The 21,443-nt window shown below is 40.7% G+C and overlaps 1 protein-coding gene across 2 annotated transcripts; it reads right to left on the reverse strand.

Moving 5' to 3' along the window:
• Window positions 1-7,831: 7,831 nt before the first annotated feature.
• On the reverse strand, window positions 7,832-13,171 carry YEATS4 (YEATS domain containing 4). 2 transcript variants are annotated; one of them, XM_058805543.1, is made up of 7 exons: window positions 13,077-13,171; window positions 12,866-12,985; window positions 12,233-12,299; window positions 12,048-12,142; window positions 10,551-10,643; window positions 10,386-10,473; window positions 7,832-8,412 (listed from the first exon to the last, which is right to left on the reverse strand). In XM_058805543.1, exons 1-7 carry the CDS (start codon window positions 13,125-13,127, stop codon window positions 8,243-8,245), a joined length of 684 nt encoding a protein of 227 aa, XP_058661526.1. In that variant the 5' UTR covers window positions 13,128-13,171; the 3' UTR covers window positions 7,832-8,242. The 2 variants fall into 2 exon arrangements, with proteins under 2 accessions (XP_058661526.1, XP_058661528.1); XM_058805545.1 differs by lacking the exon at window positions 13,077-13,171 and having other exon boundaries at window positions 12,724-12,934.
• Between the last annotated feature and the right edge of the window lie 8,272 nt (window positions 13,172-21,443).

Below are 21,443 nucleotides of genomic sequence, written 5' to 3' on the forward strand. Positions count from 1 at the left end.
ATGTTCAATTAGTTGCTCTTTGTGTCAGAGCTCAGGGTAGACTGCATATCCTTGTTTTAAATGAAACCCACTCGTCAGTGCAGACCATTGTGAAGCAGCCTGAAGTATTTGGGGTTTTTGTTCTGCTTTCAAAATTGGTGGCTATGGAAATTTTGGCAAAGTATGAAGCAAGATGCTTAGAGTTTTTGTTCTTAAGGTTTTTTTTTCCTCAAGGCTACTTAGTTCTGTAGCAAACGTGCACCCACTTCAACCCTGAAACATCCTTTTTGCCACAAATTGCAAATTTTCAGAATATTTTTGTTCTTTTTCAATCTCTCCTTTTTTAAAGCCATAGCAACATTTTTCATGCAAGTGACTTCCTGGAATACTACTTCTTTTAAAATAAAAATAAGTCTGATTTGTTAAAGATGGTGAATTCATAGACAGCAGTTGCTTCTCTTACCCACTATAGTCAGACTGGGTTGTGCTGCCACAGGATGAGAACTGTACTGTACTGAATGCTTCTTCAGATCAAAGTGGATGAAGGGTATAATTTTAGAGCTGAAAGACATTGCTTACATTTTGAGTAAAGAAGTGCAATTTATCATACCACCCATCCTCTATTGCCCATTCAGATTGCAGGCCTTCAGGCCTGGAACTCTGCCTGTGCATTTTACATGTGCAGTATTCTCAGGATACAATATAAATAATAATATATCATCAGTGAAGGGAATAGCCCAGTGGAGCAATCCACAACTGAGTCAACCTTTCAGATATTGTGGAACAACGCCAGCATTACTTCAAAAACATGTCTTTTTTCACAAAGTCAGTCAAATGCCTAAATTAAAATCCCACTCAATTGCTTTGGTCTTATCAGATAAAGTATCTATGTGTTCATTTAATATGCCTCTCATGCATTTTATCTTTGTGCTTCATTTAAATATGAGAAGCAAACACATTTTATATAGTTGTTATTCTCCAATTACTACAAAAGCTTCTAGGAATCTTTGATCATGAGAATGTTATTTCCAGTTCTGCTTCACAATTACGAAGTGTCTTCACTGAAGTTAGTTTGGATGCAGTTCTAACTCCAGTAGAGTAAACCACAGTCAGTCCTCAAAAAAACAGGTATGACTATGGAGCAGTAAAGAGATCAGAATGAACCCAAATAACTGAGTTGATTTATGTGGTGGTGGGGTTTTTTTAGACAGAAATTCCAACCAAAGCTGTAATGGTAACAAGAATCTGATGTGAAACACCAATGATTTAGCATTACATGGCATTTACAAAACATTATTATTAAAATACAGTAGATCAGCAAATTTTATTTTTTTGGTATCATGGATACTAGGATAGAAGTTCAGCCCCAGAGTTTTGGTTTCTTAGGGGTATTTTTACATAAGGCCAGAGACACGTGATGCAGGTATATAATGGCTGCTAACCAAATTCAACAGCCTGGAGTGTGCACATCTATTCAATGATCACAATGTGTTCAGAGCTGTCACACAAACTGTCTCTAGATTTAAGTGAGACTGAAGCTAGCACTGTACAGCATCAGTGTCAGATAAAGCTCAGGAAGCAACAGCAGCAGCAGCAGCAAAACAAATTACACTGCTTTTGTCTTACAGATTGTTTCTCAGTTTTTATTGAGTGGTGAAGTAGCTGTAGCATAGAACTGAGGATGGAACTTACAGATGGCAAATCTTTTAGCAAATGTGTAAAATACAATGCAAAAAATATTTTTACTGCAAAGTCAACAATACTGCAACATTGCAGTAGCAATGGCTAGGTGACAAACTGACAAGTGTTTTGTTTAAATTTGTGTTTAAATTTGTGCATAGCGCGTCTTCAGATTTCCAAAAGCCTTAGCTTAATACCTGTAAAGTCTTAATTATCATGAAATATAAAATGTTACTAAAGTGTCCTTTCTACTATTAAAATGAGGCTTTTTCATTTACTGATTTATTACCTTCATTCACCAGAGGTCCAATTGAAATTCAATCACTTTACAGGGATCGAAGGTCAGGTTTATTTAGTGAAGGACCAAGCATTTCCATCTCCAAACACAGAGGCACAGCAATTGCAAGTGTTTAGTACCATATGGAGTCAGATTAAACTGTGAACAAACTATTTTCAGACAGTGAATCCATGAAGAGTTTTACTGCTTTTCCATTTTAAAATACGCATGCTCTGTCAGCCAGTTCCAAAAAGTAATGATTTTGTTTCTCTCTTTTATTCATTCCCCTGAGGGAAAAATGAATACTAGAAAGAATTCACAGCCTTAGAAAAGTATCTTCTTTGTTCTCAGCAAAATGCACAAGGACTAGGACTAATTTCTTATTTACTAACAAAAACCAAGCAAAACTCCCAACACAGTTTAGTTTAAATTCAGCCAGACTGTGTTTGATATTTGAAGTTGTAGACTCCCGACTACTAAACAATGTCAAGCAAATCTCTCAGGATGCAGCACTAGCAGACCCATCAGTGGTGGGACACTCCAGGAGTACAAAGCACCACCCAAGAGGAGCAGCCCTGTGGCTGGTGACTTGCAGGCCTGGCAGCTGAGCACACACCAAATCAGCCGTGCCCTCTGACAGGGCCCACGATTTTCTGTCCTGGTCCCAGGCAATGCCCATCATTGATCTTCATCCAACACTGCACCTCCTGGCTGCTGCTGCTAAGGACTATGCAAAGAAGATTCAGAGCAGCCACAAAGCTTTGCAAAGCAGCAGATGCTTGGTTCATTTTAAAAAATATGCAGTGGGTGCTGGAGTTCGGTCTGTCTAGTTTAGTCCTGTGTCTTTCTTCACCATGCAAACATACTTAACCTGTAGCAAGAAGGAAAAGAAAAACCAGTTCCAGTTGTCCAATATATGTATATATACACATATTTATTCTACAATCACTAAAAGGTTCTATAACTTCCAAAGGTAACAGGAAAATAATTCCATCTAATTTAGACTTATGTATTTACTAAGGATTCTTCTCTTTCCTGAGATGATTTTTTTTTTCAGCTTGAAAAAAACCATTCCATTTGTTTCCTCTAATGCCCTAACCACTACATGAGGTTATGCTTTTTCTTGCCTGTTCCCTGCCCAGTCTCAGAGAAGTCCTGCAGGGCTGACTGTCCACAGCTCACTGAGGGAGCAGCACGGCAGAGTACTCTCATGATCTCATGGTGAAGGACTAAAACTGAGTGCTGCAGTTTTCCTCAGGAATATTTAGCCTACCAAGTAAATGCTTCACCTACTACATAATCTTCCATAAAGAAACCAGGAAATAACATCAAAAGTTAACTGCAAGCTCCTCAAACATAACTTCTCAACACTCTCCTTTTTACCTGCTCAAAGTTCAGGTGGATTGAGACCTGAACAGAGCTTTAGGTGGAACACAGTTATCACTCTACTCAGGACAGTAATTAAAACAAAAATAACCTGGATTAATTCTTATTTTAAAAACATAGAGATGCTTCTTTAACATTCTAGATCAGAGGTTAAATAAAATGTTCAATTTGAAAAATGCTGGTTTGTAGACTGAAAAAAAAGTGAGATTTGCCTGACATTGCAGAATTAAGATATTAAGAAGAAAATAAGATATTGGTCTCTTCAGATGAAAACTTTTGCAAAGTAGAAGTCAGTAGTAGATCAGATAAAATTGGTTTTCTGTCCTAAAGTACAGAATTCCCCACAAGGGTGGGGGAATGAACACCTAATATAACAACTGAACACCTTAAAAATACAGTCATTATTAGGGGCAGAGTATGTCAAATACTGTATATTGCAATATTAATGAAGTTATTTTTGTGGCCTAATCACTGACATTCAAGAGATTTTTTCCAATGAAAATCAAGATGTAAATTTTAATTCTGGATATGTATTAGCTATTTGCGTGGGCAAGACTGTTTCACTAGAAACTTACATGACTTCATGTGCTAGCTTAAAACATTTTTAAATGAAATAGTAGGAATGTATCTTAAGCAAATGTTACATAAATCCCAACTAAATATATATAACATTAATTTCTCGTTGCTGCTATTCTTTTCTGCCATCCCAATTCTCTTTTTTTCCCCCTCTTGAGTGAAACTGTTCTTCCCTGCACTATGCAGGAAAATTAAAGTTCCAACACACTTGGAAGCCAAAGGTGCATTTGTAGTATTCATTAAGCAGTAAGCAGTCAAAGAAGTGTATTAACTTTATCAACATTAACTTGATAAAACAACAAAAGTAATTACTTTTACTGGTGTAAAATCCTGCAATTGAGTGCAAGCAAAGCATGCAGTCCAGTAGAGTGCCTGAGTTGTTTCATGCACTCATATTGTCACACAATCTTGGCCTGAAAAAGAAAAAAAAAAAAAAAAAAAAAAGAGAACAACTAAAAGCAACCCCAGAGATTTGTATTTTGAAAGCTCCTTCCCTTCCCAAATGGAGAAAAATTCTAAACACTCATGCTTTATTTTGTGCTTCCTGGCACGGCACACTTGATTTGTTGGCAAGGCTGCTGAACAGTTCTTTAACATGCAAGAGATCATTTGGTCACCTCTACAGAAACAAATACAGGCGTTCTCATCAGATAACCAAGTCTCAAAGCAAATGAGATTAACCAAAGATTTCACAGATCTACTAAAATCCCAGTAATTAAACTGTTGTAGAGACTGGATAATATTTTGGGCATACCTGCCACCTGGTGTTTGGAAAACATCATGTCTGAAAACAACCTGAAATGCTCTTAAATCTGTATTCTCATTAAGACACAAACACACATTGATGTATTTTATATGGATGAAATGCATAAGCAGCAAAAGGTTGGTGTAATTACCAGCATCTGTCTAGAAAGAAAATGAAGACAGTGCTTTAATGTTTCTTCCAGTTCCATCTCTACAAAAATTCTTTAACTGGATCTACACATCTCCTGTCAGATAATGGCACTCTGGTGAGAAACATCCTGGGCAACAGCCTTACAGTACTTCACAGTCTGACTGTAAACTACAGCATGCCAAACCCAAAGAACTGACTTAGATGAGATGGAGCTAGGTAGGAAAAGGGCTAGTGATATATAGTACTGGGTACTGAGTAATGAATCATTGTCTGAAATTACTGTCATGAGTATTAATTTGTCTTACCTAAAACATTTAAAATGCCTAAGTCTTCATAGTGGAAGTGGCAATGACATTAATAGTTTTGTATACTTGATATTGATGCTCACTGGTAAAACTCAAAACATTAAGCATGTAAACTGAGATAAGCCATGTTTATCTTTACCCAGCAAAAGGTTACTTCAAGTGGTGGCTAAAGCTTTAGTGCAGGCAACTGAACAAATCCCTGTGCAATTCAATGACATCAAACTGTACTTATAGCACATTGAGATTTTTGTCTCCTCCTCTGCAAAGCAAGATGTAAACACAACTGTGTTTCCCAATGGTAACTCAGGATGAAGCCACAGTCTAAGGTCAGTCTCAGCAATATAAACAGCATTTAAGTTTGCACCCTGCAAGCACAAATTGGAACTATTTTTCTGGAATCACATCTTCGTAGGGCTGCAAAAATGAAGCCAAGTGTAGCATTTGGGTTTGTCTTTTTCCTCAAGGCAATGGAGGTCAAGTGCAACTGTGTCCTGAGGTGCCCCACTCCATCTCAGTTCTAATGACTTTGAAAATGATACACACTAGAAGATCAACATTGTAAATTTACTGTGTACACACACACTCCTGGCTGTTTGCATCAATAACTTTCAGCTGCAGAGCACATGGGAACAAACATAACCTCTCAACTAGCTGGGATCCATGCAGCTCTTGAGGATGGCTGTGCATGGCCAGGAGCTGGATTCAATCCCTGTGGGTTCCATCCAACTCAGGAGAGTCTGTGACTGAGTCTATGATTAATTGTCATTAACTTCTCCCAGAATTTAGTTACTGTCTAATACAGGGCTCAGTTGCTTTCTCAGCACCTGAAAAAAGTGTTTTCTAATGAAAACATAGACCCTAACACAGAACTTTGTAAAGCAGAAGGTGCTCTTCCTGTTGTCTATTGACTGACTACTCAGCAGACAGCTGTGTTAGCAAATTAGAACTATTTTCTTATTTTTGAGAGAGGAGTCTAATGACTCTTCTAGGATCTTTGCAGAGAGTGCAAAGGAGAAGAAAAAAAAAATTACAAAAAGTTGAAAGAAAAACTGAAGAAAAAAAGACCACTAACTCCAAGCAGAAATTACATCAGTGGTCTAGTATGCTGATGGCTACTAGCAGTGGAGCCAAGATCATTGCTCCTGTATCCTAGGAAACTAGGCTGTTTATTGGATGTAAACAAAAAAAAAATATTTCAGGCTCCCACAAAGAGTTGGATTCCAAAGGTACATCTCCATTATTTTTTGGTCAGTTCAAGTCTGTTTGAGCAGACCTGTTCATGTTAGTCACAGCTTCTGCAGAACCTCCTTAATATTCCATTTGAGTTGGTCATCATTACTATTATTTTAACTGACAAATATGAAAATAATAATGTTGTATACACCAAAAATTGTGCTTTCCATTCCCATTTTTATTTCAGCATGCACAACATACTGTGGCTCATGCAAGTCTTATTCTCAGTGCACAGCTCTGAACATGGCATTCTTCTTCAGTGGCTGCTTAAAAGGAAATTGGCTACTGAATAAAGAAACCAAAGCACTTAGGTAGCCAAAAATTGACAAATTTGGATATTCTACACTGCTAGGAAGGATCTGTCTGGATACCACAGTACAAGCTGCTCCTCAACCTATGTGTATGCATAATACCATAAACCAAGAATGCCAAGTAGCTGTTCTTAATGAAAACCCTAAGTCTACATACTGAGTGATGAAACTTTCACATTACCAAGCCATGTAAAAGCCCATCAATCATCAGTTGTTTCAAATATGAAGAAAGAAGTGCTTTGTCCTTACAGGATTGATGAGATAAGGTAGATTTTTCAGGGAAACTCTTCCAAGTGACTTAAGAATTATGTGGCAAGGCTTTGGTAGTGAGGGGGCTGTAGGGGTGGCTTCTGTGAGGAGCTGCCAGGAGCTTCCCCTGTGTCCACCACAGCCAATGCCAGACGGCTCCAGGATGGACCTGCCACTGGCCAAGGCTGAGCCCAAGAGGTTACTTGATTTAAAAAGGGGAAACAAAACCTGCTTGAGCAGGGGGAACAGGAACAGAGAGAGTGAGAATGTGTGAGGAACAGCCCTGCAGGCACCATGGACAGTGAGAAAGGAGATGCTCCAGGTGTTGGAGCAGAGATCCACCTGCAGCCTGCCAAGAGCTCACTACCAGAGCAAAGGGATGCCCAAAGGAGACTGTGATCCCGGGGGAAGCCTGCATTGGACCGGCTCCTGTGGCCCCTTGGAAAGGAGCCCACACTGGAACAGGTTTGCTGGCAGGACTTGTGACCCCATGAGGGGCTTGATGCTTTGTGAAGAAATGTAGCCTGTGAGCAGCTCTCCAATTGGAGGAATTAATGGCAGACTGCCTCTTGTGGGAGGGACACCAGGCTGGAACAGGGAAGAGTGAGAGGAGGAAGTGGCAGAGACAATATCTGATGAAGTGAGTGTAGTAGAGTACAAATGCAAAACAGTACTGAAATAATTTGCTGCTTCTGAGCATAGTCTGTAGCATTGGTACATTTGTATGTGTTAAAGCAGCTTTGGGGCTAGAAACTCTTACCTGTGGATATTTAAAATCCTGTTTTCATTGTGCTGGTAACAGAGAGACATGCCAAAAATCTCTGTAACCAGACTTAAAAAACTTGCATACCTTTTTATTTCAACCTCTGCCTGAAATCAGAGTATGCTACTTACAGTAGCTTCCTTACAGATGTTGAAGCCCACAGCTGGACAAAAACCATTAAAATAAAAAACTGCATATTTTATTTTTAGCTTTAAAGATGCATGTCTAAACAATCAGTAGAAAAAAAAGTAAAAAAAGTAAACACCAGCATTTTGTAAAATCACATTGAACTAATACGAGACTTAATACAAAGTTTTCATACACGACTCAAATGCAGTTTTCAAAGAAAAAGTAGTCTGGTCTTCAAGACCACTTCCACTTGAAAAAAATTGTTAAGTACCCACAGATTTTAACTATAAAACAAGGATACATTCTTTCTTTTTTCTTCCATTTATGGAGTTGATTGCCACAAACTTCAATCATTTGTCAGTGAAATTCTCATAGTCTCAGTTACAGAACTGAAGAGAACGCATACAATTCCATGACTGAAGTCTTTCCATTTTCAGTACACACTCAAGTCAGCACCTGTCACATATCCTTAGACTGATCATCTTCTTCAAGTTTTCTGATTTCATTCTTTAAACAGTTGATGGTTTCACGACTTGCTTTTAGTCTTTCTTTAAGCTCAGCAATTTCAAAACTAGTCTTCTTTTTGGCAGCTTCAAGCTTCTCCCTGGTTTTTACTTCAAGATCTGCAACTGTGGCAGTGATAAAGAAAAAAAGTATATTTTAAGTGCCATGAAATTTGCCTTTTTTTTTTTTTAACTGAAACAGTAATTTGGATAGCATTTGTCCGGAAAGAAAAAAATCTGATTCTGTTAGCTTTAGAAATTCAATGCTTGTAATCAAAATGGTATCCACATAAGAATCTGGATTTAAAAAAAAAAAAAAAGTTCGTTTTGCAGCCTCATTCATCCCTCAGCCCATCAGTTTTGCAGAGAGCTATACAATTAATAAAATAATTTTCTACATTTTTTTTTAAAGATTAGGTGAAGAAAATAAAATCTGACATGGTGACAGCAAATACATGGGAAATTATAGAGAACTATGAATACGTGGTGCCCAGTGACAGCACGCAAAGCCACAGGCACAAACAAACATGGGAGGTTCCCTGTGAACATCAGGAAAATTTTCCTGTGAAAGTGACCAAGTGGTGGCACAGATTGCCCAGAAAGGTTGTGGAATCCCCATCACTGGACACATTTAGAAGGCATCTGGATACAGTCCTGGGGAGCCAGCTGTAGGTGGCCCTGCTAGGGCAGGGGAGGGACACGATGCACCCAGAGGTCCTTTCAAGCCTCCACCATTCTGGGTTTCCTTCTCCATGTAACTGTAATCATTTTCTATCTCTCACTGGACTTTAATTCAATAGATCTGAAAGTTTCAGTTATGCTGCCCTGCTTTAATGAATATCTGACATCAAGTACCTATTTTTTACTATTTTTACATTCACAAGTTTTAGGACAAAGATGGTAAAGCCAACAAGTCTATGAAGGCTGTGGATTTCACTCATATCCCATACACTACATAGCTGTAGGCAGTGGTAAATATTATCTGCTTCATTAGTACATCTTAAGGAAGTATTTATACAAAGAAACCACACAAAGTTTCTACCTACTGTCTGGAGAAATATAAAAAAAATTTAAATTAAGAAAGTTTAAATTTGGATGTTTTTATCCATCATATTATTAAACATTTTCTAAACAAAAACTGTATCATGTAACAATAACAAAAAGCCACCTCAAGTCTGGCTGAACTGAAGCAGGAAATACAAGTAGCTCACATATCCACAGAGCTAAGCAGACATAAGGCAAATAGCAACCCTAACTTTGAAGAGCTTCAAATTCATAATCACTCACCATTCTTAGCTCTGCTGGCCAAAAACTACATGACATTTGTTGGTGGGTGAACAGAAGGCCAGGTGGGGTGGACTGCAATGGATTAATGTTTGTAATCAATAGGGCAGGATTTTGGCTCAATAAATACTACATCTTCTACTCTCAGAAAGCAAATAACAGATGAAATATAGAAGATCAGAACAGAAATAATCACTAAATGCATTACAACTTATGAACCAATGGGTCTTTAATTTAGTTTCCTTCGTTCCCTTAATATTTTTGCTTATATTTGGAAACAAAATGGATAAAAAGGACACAAAAACCATTACGCTGTACTTAAGGAGTATGTCTGAAATTACCTACATACATAGTTAAAGAGGTAGAAGGGAAAAAAGAGCTTTCAGACACTACTCTTTATTCACAAACAGTTGCTGCTTTGACTGAAACATCACTAACTGTTCTGTACTTTAGGCCTTCAAGTGTGACCTTTGCTTGCAGTGCTGAACAGAACTGTACCATAAGGTGGCCTTCATTTATCCTCTGTTTTAATTCATTTCAAAGATGTCAGACTAGGTGTAGTTCATGTCATCACTCTTCATACCAAGTAATTCCTAATTCCATTTTTTTTAGAGCCATAGGGATAAGAAAATCTTTAAGTTTTCAGGTAGGTATTACTACCCTTGCAAAAGCTGAAGTTAAATTTAATGCAAAATCACCACCTTCTTGCAGCATCCAAATCCATCGTACTGTTACAGCCCCCACAAAAAATACATTAAAAGCGAATCAAACTATTGTTATTTCTAAAGTTTAAAATATTTTAATTTTCAACTTACACTCTGTTTCATGTTTATAAGCACCTAGTGTTAGCTGACGAGACGTTGTTAACAGCTGCTGCATCATTGCAGTAGGATCTTGAAATATCTAATGAAGGAGAAAAATACATGGTATCACTAATACTCTTCAAAATAAAGTGAGGATTACATCAGAAATGTTCATACCATTTCATCATAGAATTCAGAAACTACAGTTTTCTTCCCCAGGATGGCATTGGTATCCGACTGAAAAAGCTTCAGCAAGTGATATAAAGTTACCTATTCAAAAGACAGAATTTTATTAGCTTAAAAATTGTAGCGAAATAAAAAACTTGTTCTACATATCAACAAGTAATATTTGTTCTTACAAAATAATTGTATAAGACTTTAAAATGTTTTAGGAATGCAAACATAAATGTCATATAGCTTCAGCAGAATTGCTTTGAATTTAATGTTAACTTTTAAAACATGCCAACTATCTAAAGGCCTCTTGAGACTTTAAAAATGTCTGGGAAAGTGGTTTAGGACTGGTATATAAAAAATACTAATACCACCATTTCCAAATAGGTGATTTAATTCAAACTGACTTTCTCAATTAATCAGTTAGAAAGTGCTTTCTGTGACCTTATCCTCTATTCTTGAGAAAATGAAGCACCAGGGAGGCTGTGAATCGCCTTTCACTGAAATCTCTCTTTCTGGGGTTACTCTTGCATCCTTGCCCTGCAAATGGCAGGGTGGGGCGAGGACTGGAACCCTCTGTGCAGCCCTGAGGAGCCACTGACCACCTGGCCTGGGAAGGGCACACACAGCCCACGCTTGTCCCCTTCCACAAACAGGCCCAGGAGCCGTGGTGGAACAGAGCAGTACCCGACTCCCCTTGGGACCTCCGGGAAAGGAAGGATGTGACAGGCTCCCAAACAGCCTTCCAAGAACAGCAGCAAAGAAAAACACCCAACCGACCTTAGGACAGCTTGGTCACGCTGTGAATGGAATTAATAAAAGTCAGGGTGCTACCGAGCCCAACAGCACGGGAAACCCGTTGTTACCAATCACCACACATTCCAGAAAAACATGAAATTCAGTTCCACTCTCATTCAGCAAAAAATGGCCTAAAAAAAGGATTGTTCATGTGACAGAAGGAACTCAATCCTTCCCGAAATAAACATCCTTTTCCCTAAAACAGAGTAATCAACTTTCCTACTAGATCTGAATAAACAAACCTACAAGATATGACTAAAACACAGGAATGAAAGAAAGAAATTAATTCCAGCACTTTACACAACTACAGAGTTTTTTAACCTGGTCTTAGGCAGAGATTTATGCTAGCGCAGTAGCCCTGCTGCTTTTTCAACTGATTTTCATCTGACAGAAAAAAAAAATTAAAATACTTTAATCCTAGAACTTGGAAGCTCTGTGGAAGAGAAATCCTCAGTGTGTGCTCAACCCAGGTAATGTGCAATAAGTGGAAACATGTTAGTAAATGTCAGAGAAGCCAAGCACAGGAAAAGCAGCCATGAATACCAGGAGTGTAGCATAGAAAGAAGAAAATGTGACCAATCCTTAAATTATCTTCTAGAAGAAGAGACTTTTATTACAATGAGACTTATTTTGTCCAGCAATTTCCTAGAGCTGTTGGCCACCATAATTAATTATTTAAGCTTTTTAAAACTTCAATGTACTTACAGGTCTTTCATTTGGATCAATGAAAAATATCTTAATGATTATTTCAAATTCACCCCAGCCTGTTTCGGTGATTTCATATGGTGGTTTGGTAACAACTGCAATAGGCAACACAGAGGTATTAACACCACGATAATGTCGGAACAAAAGCCCATATCTAGGAACAACTGCTGAAATGCAAAACCCACCTCTTAAAGGATTACCGTAGCTTTCATGCAACTTGAATTGAATTTTTTTCACATATGCAGACATGTCCTAAAACAGAAACATTGTTATTTCTGATTATTATTTCAGCACACCAAGCTACTATTCAGTCATCTATCCTATGCGCCTACATTCTTTCTGATTTTAAATAGTATTTCTTCTGACTTTAAGCACAGAAGGAAAGCAAAGCAGTAAATCTAAAAATTGGTTCTTGCACACAGTTCTCTTTTAGTGTTTCATCCCCATGAATGTTCTCCAGTCTTCCCCTACACTGGAAAGATCACTCCAAAAAACATAAGTGGAAGCACGCCTTTCCCATGGTTTTCCTTTTTGGAAACCCACCAGCCTCTGTGCTTTTTCAGCTTACAGCCAAAGACCCTCCTGCCCTCTCCTCTAATCCCGGCTTTTCAAACCCCCACGTCCCGGTGCTGCTCGGCAGGGAAAGATCTCTAACATCCCGGAGCGCAACCCTTACCCCAAGGCCATCACCACTAAGGCACGGCCCAGGTGCCACATCCACAGGCGTTTTGCACATTTCCGTGGATGGCAGCTCCCGCTTTCCCAGCCCGCCTGTTCCAAAGCCGGAGCAGGCTTTCGGGGAAGCGGCTCTGCCGTACCTCGTTCCGGTACGGCTTCACGTACACCGTCCACTGGTGAGTGTGGCCATCCTCCTCTCTCTTCTTCCCAAAATACCGCGCGACGTTGCCGTACACGATCGGCTTCACGATGGTAACGCCCTAAAGAAAGGAGCACAAGCGGACAGGGCGCGTTGAGAGGCGCTGCCGTACCGCGCAGCCCCCCGCGGCCCGAGCCCCGCCGGGGCCGCACCTTCACCCTGCCGCCGGAGTCAGGCCCGAACTCTGCCATTCTCTTGAACATATTGCCCGGGGGCGCCGCCCGCCGCCGCCGCCGCCCGCGCCCGCCCCGCCCGGCCCCGCCGCCGCTCCCGCCGCCGCCCCGCGACCGCCATCCCCCGCGGCTTCCGGGGCGGGGCCGCGCCGCTGCCGCCGCCGGCCGGGGCGGAACGGAGCGCCCAGGAGCGGCCCGGCCTGCTCCGCGGGAAAGGCACGCGTCCCTGGACGGGACCCCAAAGGCGCCCCGGTTCCACGCCCTGCACAGGGACACCTTCCGCTACACCGGGGGCTCAAAGCCTCATCCAGCCTGGCTTAGGAACGCTGCCAGTGATGGGGCATCCACGGCTACCCCAGGGATTCTTTCTCACAGGGAAGAATTTCTTCCCAGTATCAATTTAAAATCTGTCCTCTTTCAGTTTTAAAGTCATTCCCCTCGGCCTGCCACTACATGCCTTTGCAAAAAGTCCCCCTCCAGCTCTCTCACAGGCCCCCGTAGGTAGTGGAAGTTTGCTCCGAGGCCTCCTCCAGGCTGACCGCAGCTCTCTGAGGAGATGACTCTTTGTTGTTTCTTTGTGGAGCTGCTCCGTGCCTCAACTGCACCCTCTGGTCAGCACAGCTCTGTCTGTCCCCGTGATGGACTGGAGAGCTCGCTGGACTCTTCTGGGGAGCAGCAGCCAGACCCTGCCTGCAAACCATCTTCCAGAGCATCCCCCCGCCCCTCCCGTGGCCATCCAATGCCTGTGACATGCTGGGACTCCTGGTAGACAAGAACACAGTGAACATCATGCTTAGCCCTCTCCCAGAAGGTAAAATTTCCTACCCTCTTGCTTGTATGAACTAGATTGTGTGAACAGCACTGCTCAGCTCTGAAATGTTACAGCTGTTTTCATTAAAGCAAGTTGGCAAGACTGGCAGCTGGGCCAGTCTTTTACAAGTGCTCAAGCTCTGTCTTCAAAGAAAAATTTTCTGAGGTTAATCTAACTTCTAATTGGCTTCTGTGGAAGACTCTTTATTCCAATAACAAGATGAACAAGAAGGGGAATGGTGCAGTTCCTGATCTAAAGAAACCTTTTCCTCTCGACCATTTCTGCTTTAGTTTTTAAGGACAGAGGAGTAACCAACCTTTGTTAATGTGTCAGAAAGAGAACGGGATTTAAGAGCATCAAAAACTCCATCAGAAGCTATCATATAAACCCTGTTAAGTCCCCATCTGGAAAAGAGTGCACTTTTCTGTTACAAGTCTATACTAACATGGGTTGGGAGGAGCCTTAAAGACCATGTCAATCTTGCCCTCGCCCCTGCTGTGGGCAGGGACACCTTCCACCAGAGCAGCCTACTCAGAGTCCCACGCATCTTGGCCTTGAACACTTCCAGGGCTGGGGCATCCAGAACTTCTCTGGGTAACCCATTCCAGTACCTTACCACCCTCATAGCAGAAAATTTCTTAATACCTAGTGTTTCATCTCATCTGATAGGAAAAAAAAAAAAACCTGGAAGGCTAATACACAAGAACAGGGCAAATTGGTGTCAACACCATGTGCCCTAAAGAAGGCTAGAGCCTCCTTAAACAAATTTGTCAAAATAAAGGTAGAGAAAATATTAACTAGCTGTTGCAAATGCCTTAGGGGGTTGGGGGTTAAGTAATATGGGAAGGGAAATAACAAGAGGCTGAGTAGTATCAACACAAAAATGAGATTAATATAAACTAACCAAGAAACAACTCAGGCAGCAATTTGCTTTTGTAACCCCTGGAGCATGGGAGGAGCAGGATACTCATCCTGCAAGAAGTGCAGGAGCAAACACCCCAGACAGACCCTATGAGATTTTAAGATAAAGCAAGGAAGAACTTAAATGATGCAGATGCCTGCCCCAGGACAAGACTGAGCTTCATATCTCAGGCAGCATTTTCCAGTCTTTCTTGCTATTTTGCTTTCTTGTGTGGCCTTGCAATGGAAGGCTAAAACACACCCACACCATTCCCAACCTATTTTTACTCTAAGTATGGCCAATCGTAGAGATATAGGTTGATTGAAATAATTAAATTCCTTTTTTAAACCTGATACAAAGGTTTGTTCACCAAAAGAATGGTTAATGGATTTATTATCTAAACATTCACAGGCCTGAATGTTATTACCAAGATGGAAGCACATTTAAGAAACGAAGTGGCAGAACTGGAGAAACTGGCACTGGACATGTACCCTGTGGCAACTGAAATAAAGGAAATCATCTCAAATGCAGAAAGTTTCAACACACTTACTGAATTTCAGAGTCAGATTGTGACTGTGGAGGAAAACCTTTGTTAGAACATGTGGAATGAGAAGAATCTGCATAACAAGATGACATAGGAAAGACTGGAGATGGATGGGATTGTTTGAACTAGGCCACGTTAAGCAGGGTCCCGGCTGTAGCAAAGGGCTGCAGCACCCTGAAGAATTTAAGTGCTGAAATCTGCTTCTAGCAAGCTGGTTTTGGGAGCTGCTGTACATGATGTGCCTCCATGCTGTAACTGTTGAGCCCAGCCTGTGTCCAAGCGTGCGGCTTAGGTGAAGTTTGTTCATATGCTACTGGTGTGAAAGGAAAGAGCCACATACTGGGAGCTGGCTGCTCCTCAGAACTGAGCCCTTTACCTGCCAGCTGTCCTTAGATGGCACACACAACACTGTGATACTGGCATACACAACAAATAAATAAAGAACAACTTCCAACTCCAGATTCTCAGCAAAATTACCAGGTTCCTCAGCATCTTTACCCAGGTCAGGTCATTCCAAGATTTAATTCCAAAATTCTGAGGTTTAATTTTCCTCTTTTTTTTTTCTTTTTTTTTTTCAAGTTCAAAAGAGTTGGTTATATTTTTATTCTTTGTAAGGGGATTACACACAATCTCATAGGAGTTGACCTTGCAGAAGTGTCACGTGAGGTTTTCCTCAAACTTCTTCCAATCCTGGGAAGGACAAACTGTGTGGGCAAAGAGACCACCTGTCCCAAGGATCAAGTGCTGCTGGAGGGAGCACCTGGCTACAAACCTGGCTATAGCAAGGAATGGTATACCATCATCTCTCTCACTAACCCTGTTTTAACAGACTATTAATTTAATTTGATAGTAACGTGGTTTTGGCAAGTTGCTACTTTATCCCCTAAATAAAGTTGCATTTTTAGGAACCTTCCCTTCTTCAGTAATGTACCCAAGTGCCCCTCAATTAAAAATCTGAACTAGCTATTGCTGTAATTATAACCAAAAAAAAGGAGATTATATAGTAGGGGTTAAAATTTTATTTCTAAATTCTTTTTGAGTAAAAGGCATAAAACTAATTTTAAAATATGATAAATTACATAACTAAATGGAACAGGCTGGGGATAACCAGGAATTAAGAGGAGAGGCACAGTAGGAATCTGACATGAGAAGTTTATTTTCTGAAGTATCATACTGTTAGCACTGTGAAATTAACACCAGGAAAATTTTCCTGGACTCCTGCTGAGATGGAAGCCAGCAAGCAGATAGCTTTAATCTTATAGAGAATTTACTCTTACATAGAGAGGCTCAAAATGCAGCTTTTAAGAGCTGTTGATAAAACATTGGCCTCTTTGAGTACTTTATGTACTCAAAAAAAGAACCCACCAAACACCTTAGACATTATTTTTAACAGTATCTTCTGCAGGGTTCTGTTAGCCATTCTACACTATTCACCATTTTCAATACCCTTACACTACAGGTCTTGGAGAAAGTAGGGGCTATGCTTCATCTTGCAAAGAATCCAGCCTAAATCACTTTCAGGAAAGTGAGAACTGCAGTTTTAGTTACATAAAGGCTCCAATTAACTTTTTGAGGCGGGAGACAAGTTCCTTACAACTTGACCCATGAAGAAGGATTCTGTTTGGCATGAATGGTCTCCTTTTCTATCCCCTCCCACCAGTGTGGAGCTATAACACATCCAAGCAGAGCCATATATTTTTTAAGAGAAGCACAGGCTGCAGATTGTAAAAGGTGGCAAAGGTAGCTGCCTGTCAAAAGAAGTAAATGGCTACAGGGAAATGGGACACCAGCAAGCCTCAGAAATCAGATTTAAGTATAAGGGTAACCATTCTGAAATGCAGCAGCTCCATAGAGGTCACTGCTCCTTCAGAGGCAAATGCTGCCTGCTCCACAGGGGAATCCACCCTTCTTCAGAAGGGTTTTAGAGATGCATTCCACTACAGGCAACATTTTATCTCCCTGTGTGGACAGTATCTTTTCCCAGTGTCTTAGCACCAAATAAAGGTTTCTAAACCTTAAAGTATTTCAGTAGCAGTGCATCATATAGGGAAACACACACAGGAAATTTAAAAACAGTGCACTCAAAAGGCATTCAGACAACAAACAGGGATTTGGATTTTTTTATGAGATGTCAAGGCAAGGAAAATAGAGATTGTTTATTTTGTGGAAAAGCAGAGTAAAAAGTGACTGCTATCTTCTTAATTTTAGGACAGTTGAGGATTACTACACCTCGTTCTGCTGACAATGCAGACACAATTAATGAGATTATTAATTAGGTGAATAAAGTGGGGGTTTTGTTGCCACTAGATGGCAGAAAGAGCCCTTTTACACCCTTTGATCACATCTACACCATTTTGAACATACCCTTACAGGACACCTAGGGGCCTATCTTCACCACTAAGATGCCGAATAAAAGAAAAAATCTACTCAATGATTGCCAGTGCTAAGTAGATTAAATAGTTTTGGAAAAAATGCTCAGCAATATATAATTTTAAAAACCATCTGTTTACACTGGGTCCTTTCTGTAAAGCTGAGAAGCCTTGTTTGCAAAGAAATTAATTTTACTTCCCACTTACACCAAGTGCACAGGATTTACAAGACTTCCAGCAGTACGATGGGAAGCAAAGTGCTAAAAATTTTCTGCAAATTGTTCACAAGAGATGCATAAACAGGTTCAGATTGAATTAATTGAAAAGAATAGCAATCTTCTATCTGCAGCAAAGAGCTCTGTTTCTACTGGGCTGCATTTGTTTTTCACACTCTCTCAAGGAACAGAAAGAATGGAGAAAAAAGCTAGCATATTTTTGATCAGTTCCTTGAACACCATACACTTTTATGCTTCAGCATTAAGAGCATGAGCTGATCTGCATCTGTTTTCTATAATATTACACATTATGTTACACTGTGTCACTTCTCTGATTCACTTCAGGCTCAAACTTAGTCATTAAAAATCTGTCCAGCAGAAGAGCTGAACAGAAGAGCCCTACACCCTCACTCATCCCAAGGACAGCACCACATCTCTCAAGCTTGCAACATCCTTGACAAATGTGCTTCATTCCCCAGCTGTCACTCCACAGCACAGCTTCTGCACCTTTCACAAAACCCTCCTTTCTCCCCCAGGCTAAGAAGGAAATATATTCCCACCTTGCTCTCACTTTGGTCTCTGTTGTCTCTTTTGTACATCTCCCACCAAGTTACTTTTCCTGGATGCAGAGCAGGCTTATCATCTCCCCATTCCCAGCCATTTACTTACATTTTATAGAAGCCATCACTTGTTTTTGTATCTTCCAAGAGATAAAATAGCTAAAAAATCAATGTGACAGGTAAGTTTTCCTTTTTATGCAGTTCCAGTTCATCTGTCCATCTATTGTGTAACGAAGTCTCCTGAGCAGCTGCAGCCTTACCTATACTCATAGAACATGAATGTGCATTAAGTAATAAATTCTTCACTATGTCTGGAGTAATCTCTGTTGTTAGTCAAGATACATGCAGAAAGTAGTATCATGCTTTAAGAACTTTAGGATGTGCTAAAGCCGTTGTCAGAAGTGTTGAGTGTGCAGACTATATTCCTTTAACACATGTGCGATGCTGACCAGGAGGTTATCTTTACAAAAATGCTAACTGGGCAAAACTTTCTCAATTGACTACTTTATATCGAGGACCATGATACTGCAGGCCTTCCAGGGGACTCAGCTAAATCCCAATGCAAAACAGAGGTCCTGGCCCCTAAATTATTAAACCAGTTTTTCCTCACCTTGTGTGTTGTGATTTGTTTTAGTCGTCCAGAATTTTGGGGTACAGACACTCGGGTGCCTGCACCCGAACTTCATGTAATAATGTTTGTAAAAAAGGCATCTTTGTGATCATGAACTACACACATACCTCTGTCTTCCTTTACTCAGTCTGCACTGGACAAACGTACCTTTTCTAGCTTCATAGACCGCTCTGTTTATTTGGGTGTCTGATTTGCTTTCTGCTGCTCCTCTTTTGCAGCTTACCATTTTCCTGGACAAGCTGCAGTATTATTAAACTGTCTGAATGATGAACCAGGAGAAAATTAACACAGAGAACAGCACTAATACTCCAAACCTGAGCATCTCTTTCCAGCCAAAACAAGGGTTAAAAAAGACACTTCCAACTCCTTGCTCAGTGCCTGTTTCCCTGAAGGTGCTCAATATGTCTCACTTCCATAGAGACAAGTTTTTAAAACTAAAGCCTCTCTCTGATCAGTAACTCCTGTACTGACAGTAAACAAAGCAAAATACCAGCTTTGCAAGAGAAGAAACTTCAGTAGTGCTTTCAGTGAGGCTGGTGCAGAAGAGTTGCAGCAGCAAAAGGGAAGACTTCTTTCTGTAAAAACATCTGTAGAACTGCCTGGGATGCAAAACCCTTAGCAGGAATGCACAGGAACTGCAGAGCTTCCTCACAGAAAAAGTTTCTACAATCCAGTAGTCTCCCTTCGAATGCTGTTAGTGTAACAACAGAGGGCTCACAGAACTATTTTAGGCTCCCCTGCCAAACCTCACAAATGCCTTCCACCTCCCTCTCCTCCCACATAACTAACAGTCAATGTAAGGGCCACACAGTGAGGTTACTCTGCTAACTGCTGCCATGTTCAGGAACAGGTTTATCCTGGTGCGGGTGATTTTGGGTTTTTGGTATTTTTATTTTGCTTCCAACTGTCAGAGGATGTAACAGATGGGAAGAATTAACTCTCTTTGCTGAGGTGGCAAAGAGGAGGCTTCTGCACCAGATTCCACATTGCTAAGCATTGGGGACTCTCCAGTCAGAGAGAAACAAGCAAGGACAATAATCTGAAGCCTGGATTCCACCAGGATCTCTCCCACCAGCTCATCTAGGTCTCTGGGACTTTCAATCTGCAGCAGTTATTAAGAAGATCCTGAAAGAAGTTGGAGGGAAGCTTCTTACAAGCAGAATTAAGCAAGAACATTTTCCTAGTCAGCATAATCAAATTATTTCTATGTCTACAACTCAAAGGATATTTTCCCTAGAGAACTCTCATGGAAGCAAACAAACCCCATACTAGTTACATTACTTTCCCCATTCTCCAATACCATTTCAAAGCATACCTTGATGGTCCCGCGTCCTGGTTAGCTGACCTACGCTTGAACACCTCCACAGTGAACTCATCCACGTACTACTGAATCCTCACTGTGTTTATCTTAGAGTATACATCCCATGTTTTGGGGGACAGGATGCTTTACACTTGTGTCACGTTTCAGCAATAGGAACTGCTGAACACCCTAACTATGGAGAGCCTGGTTCAAACATGGCTTAAAGAAGAGGCCATGAAAGTATACAGCTGATGGAAAAGTAAAAGGCAGTTGTAAAGCAGCAGTTCCCAGGCTTGATTTTGTAAATAACTAGGTTCTCAGGCACCTTTTCTATAAACAGCAGGATTCTCAGACAGTCTTCTCATAACAGTCCTTGGCTGCTCTGGGAACAGATATGAAGGTTTTGAGAACTTTTCATATCACAGTGAGAACACTAATTTTGGTTTCAATAAACAACCACGGGTATTGTAAACAAAAGGAGGGGTTAGAGTTTTCTCTGTAACCTATCGTGAGCTCGGATTTTGCAATATGCATGAAGTTAATTAACACTATTATAAAAGGTGACTGATTTGATCAATAAATCGGAGACGATGCTGATCAACAAAGATGGGTCGTCTCCCTTCACTTCAACACCTAACCTGGAGGAAAATTGCAGGAAGATACTTTCAGAATCAAGAGTTCACAATGATTTCCCCCTCTGCTCTTAACCCAGAGGAAAGCCTGGAGTCCCCTAACCCCACCAGCCACAGCCCAACACCACTTCCATCTCTGTCCAAATTTTCACATGGTTGTCGAAACCAGGCTACAACACATAATCACATTAAGAACTCAGGTTGTTACAGTGAATTCTGACACAGTACAGTAAACTCAGTGGCCAAGCTGGCTTTGCTATCCTATGGTTTGCTATTTGGACAAATAATGTCTGAGCCCTTTAGAGCAAGTGAATGCTCTTTCCATTACTGTCAGTTTGGAGTGATGCCCCAAGAAATTCAGGTTAATTTTCTAATGAACATTT

Source organism: Ammospiza caudacuta, chromosome 5 (assembly GCF_027887145.1).
Source record: "Ammospiza caudacuta isolate bAmmCau1 chromosome 5, bAmmCau1.pri, whole genome shotgun sequence".
Taxonomy (NCBI): domain Eukaryota; kingdom Metazoa; phylum Chordata; class Aves; order Passeriformes; family Passerellidae; genus Ammospiza; species Ammospiza caudacuta.

Coding starts and splice junctions, on each gene's coding strand:
- YEATS4 (XM_058805543.1), bottom strand. CDS start 13,127: ATGTTCAAGAGAATGGCAGAGTTCGGGCCTGACTCCGGCGGCAGGGTG. Junction 12,300..12,865: donor TGAAGCCGTACCGGAACGAG/GTACGGCAGAGC, acceptor TTTCTGTTTTAG/GACATGTCTGCATATGTGAA. Junction 12,143..12,232: donor CTACGGTAATCCTTTAAGAG/GTGGGTTTTGCA, acceptor TGCCTATTGCAG/TTGTTACCAAACCACCATAT.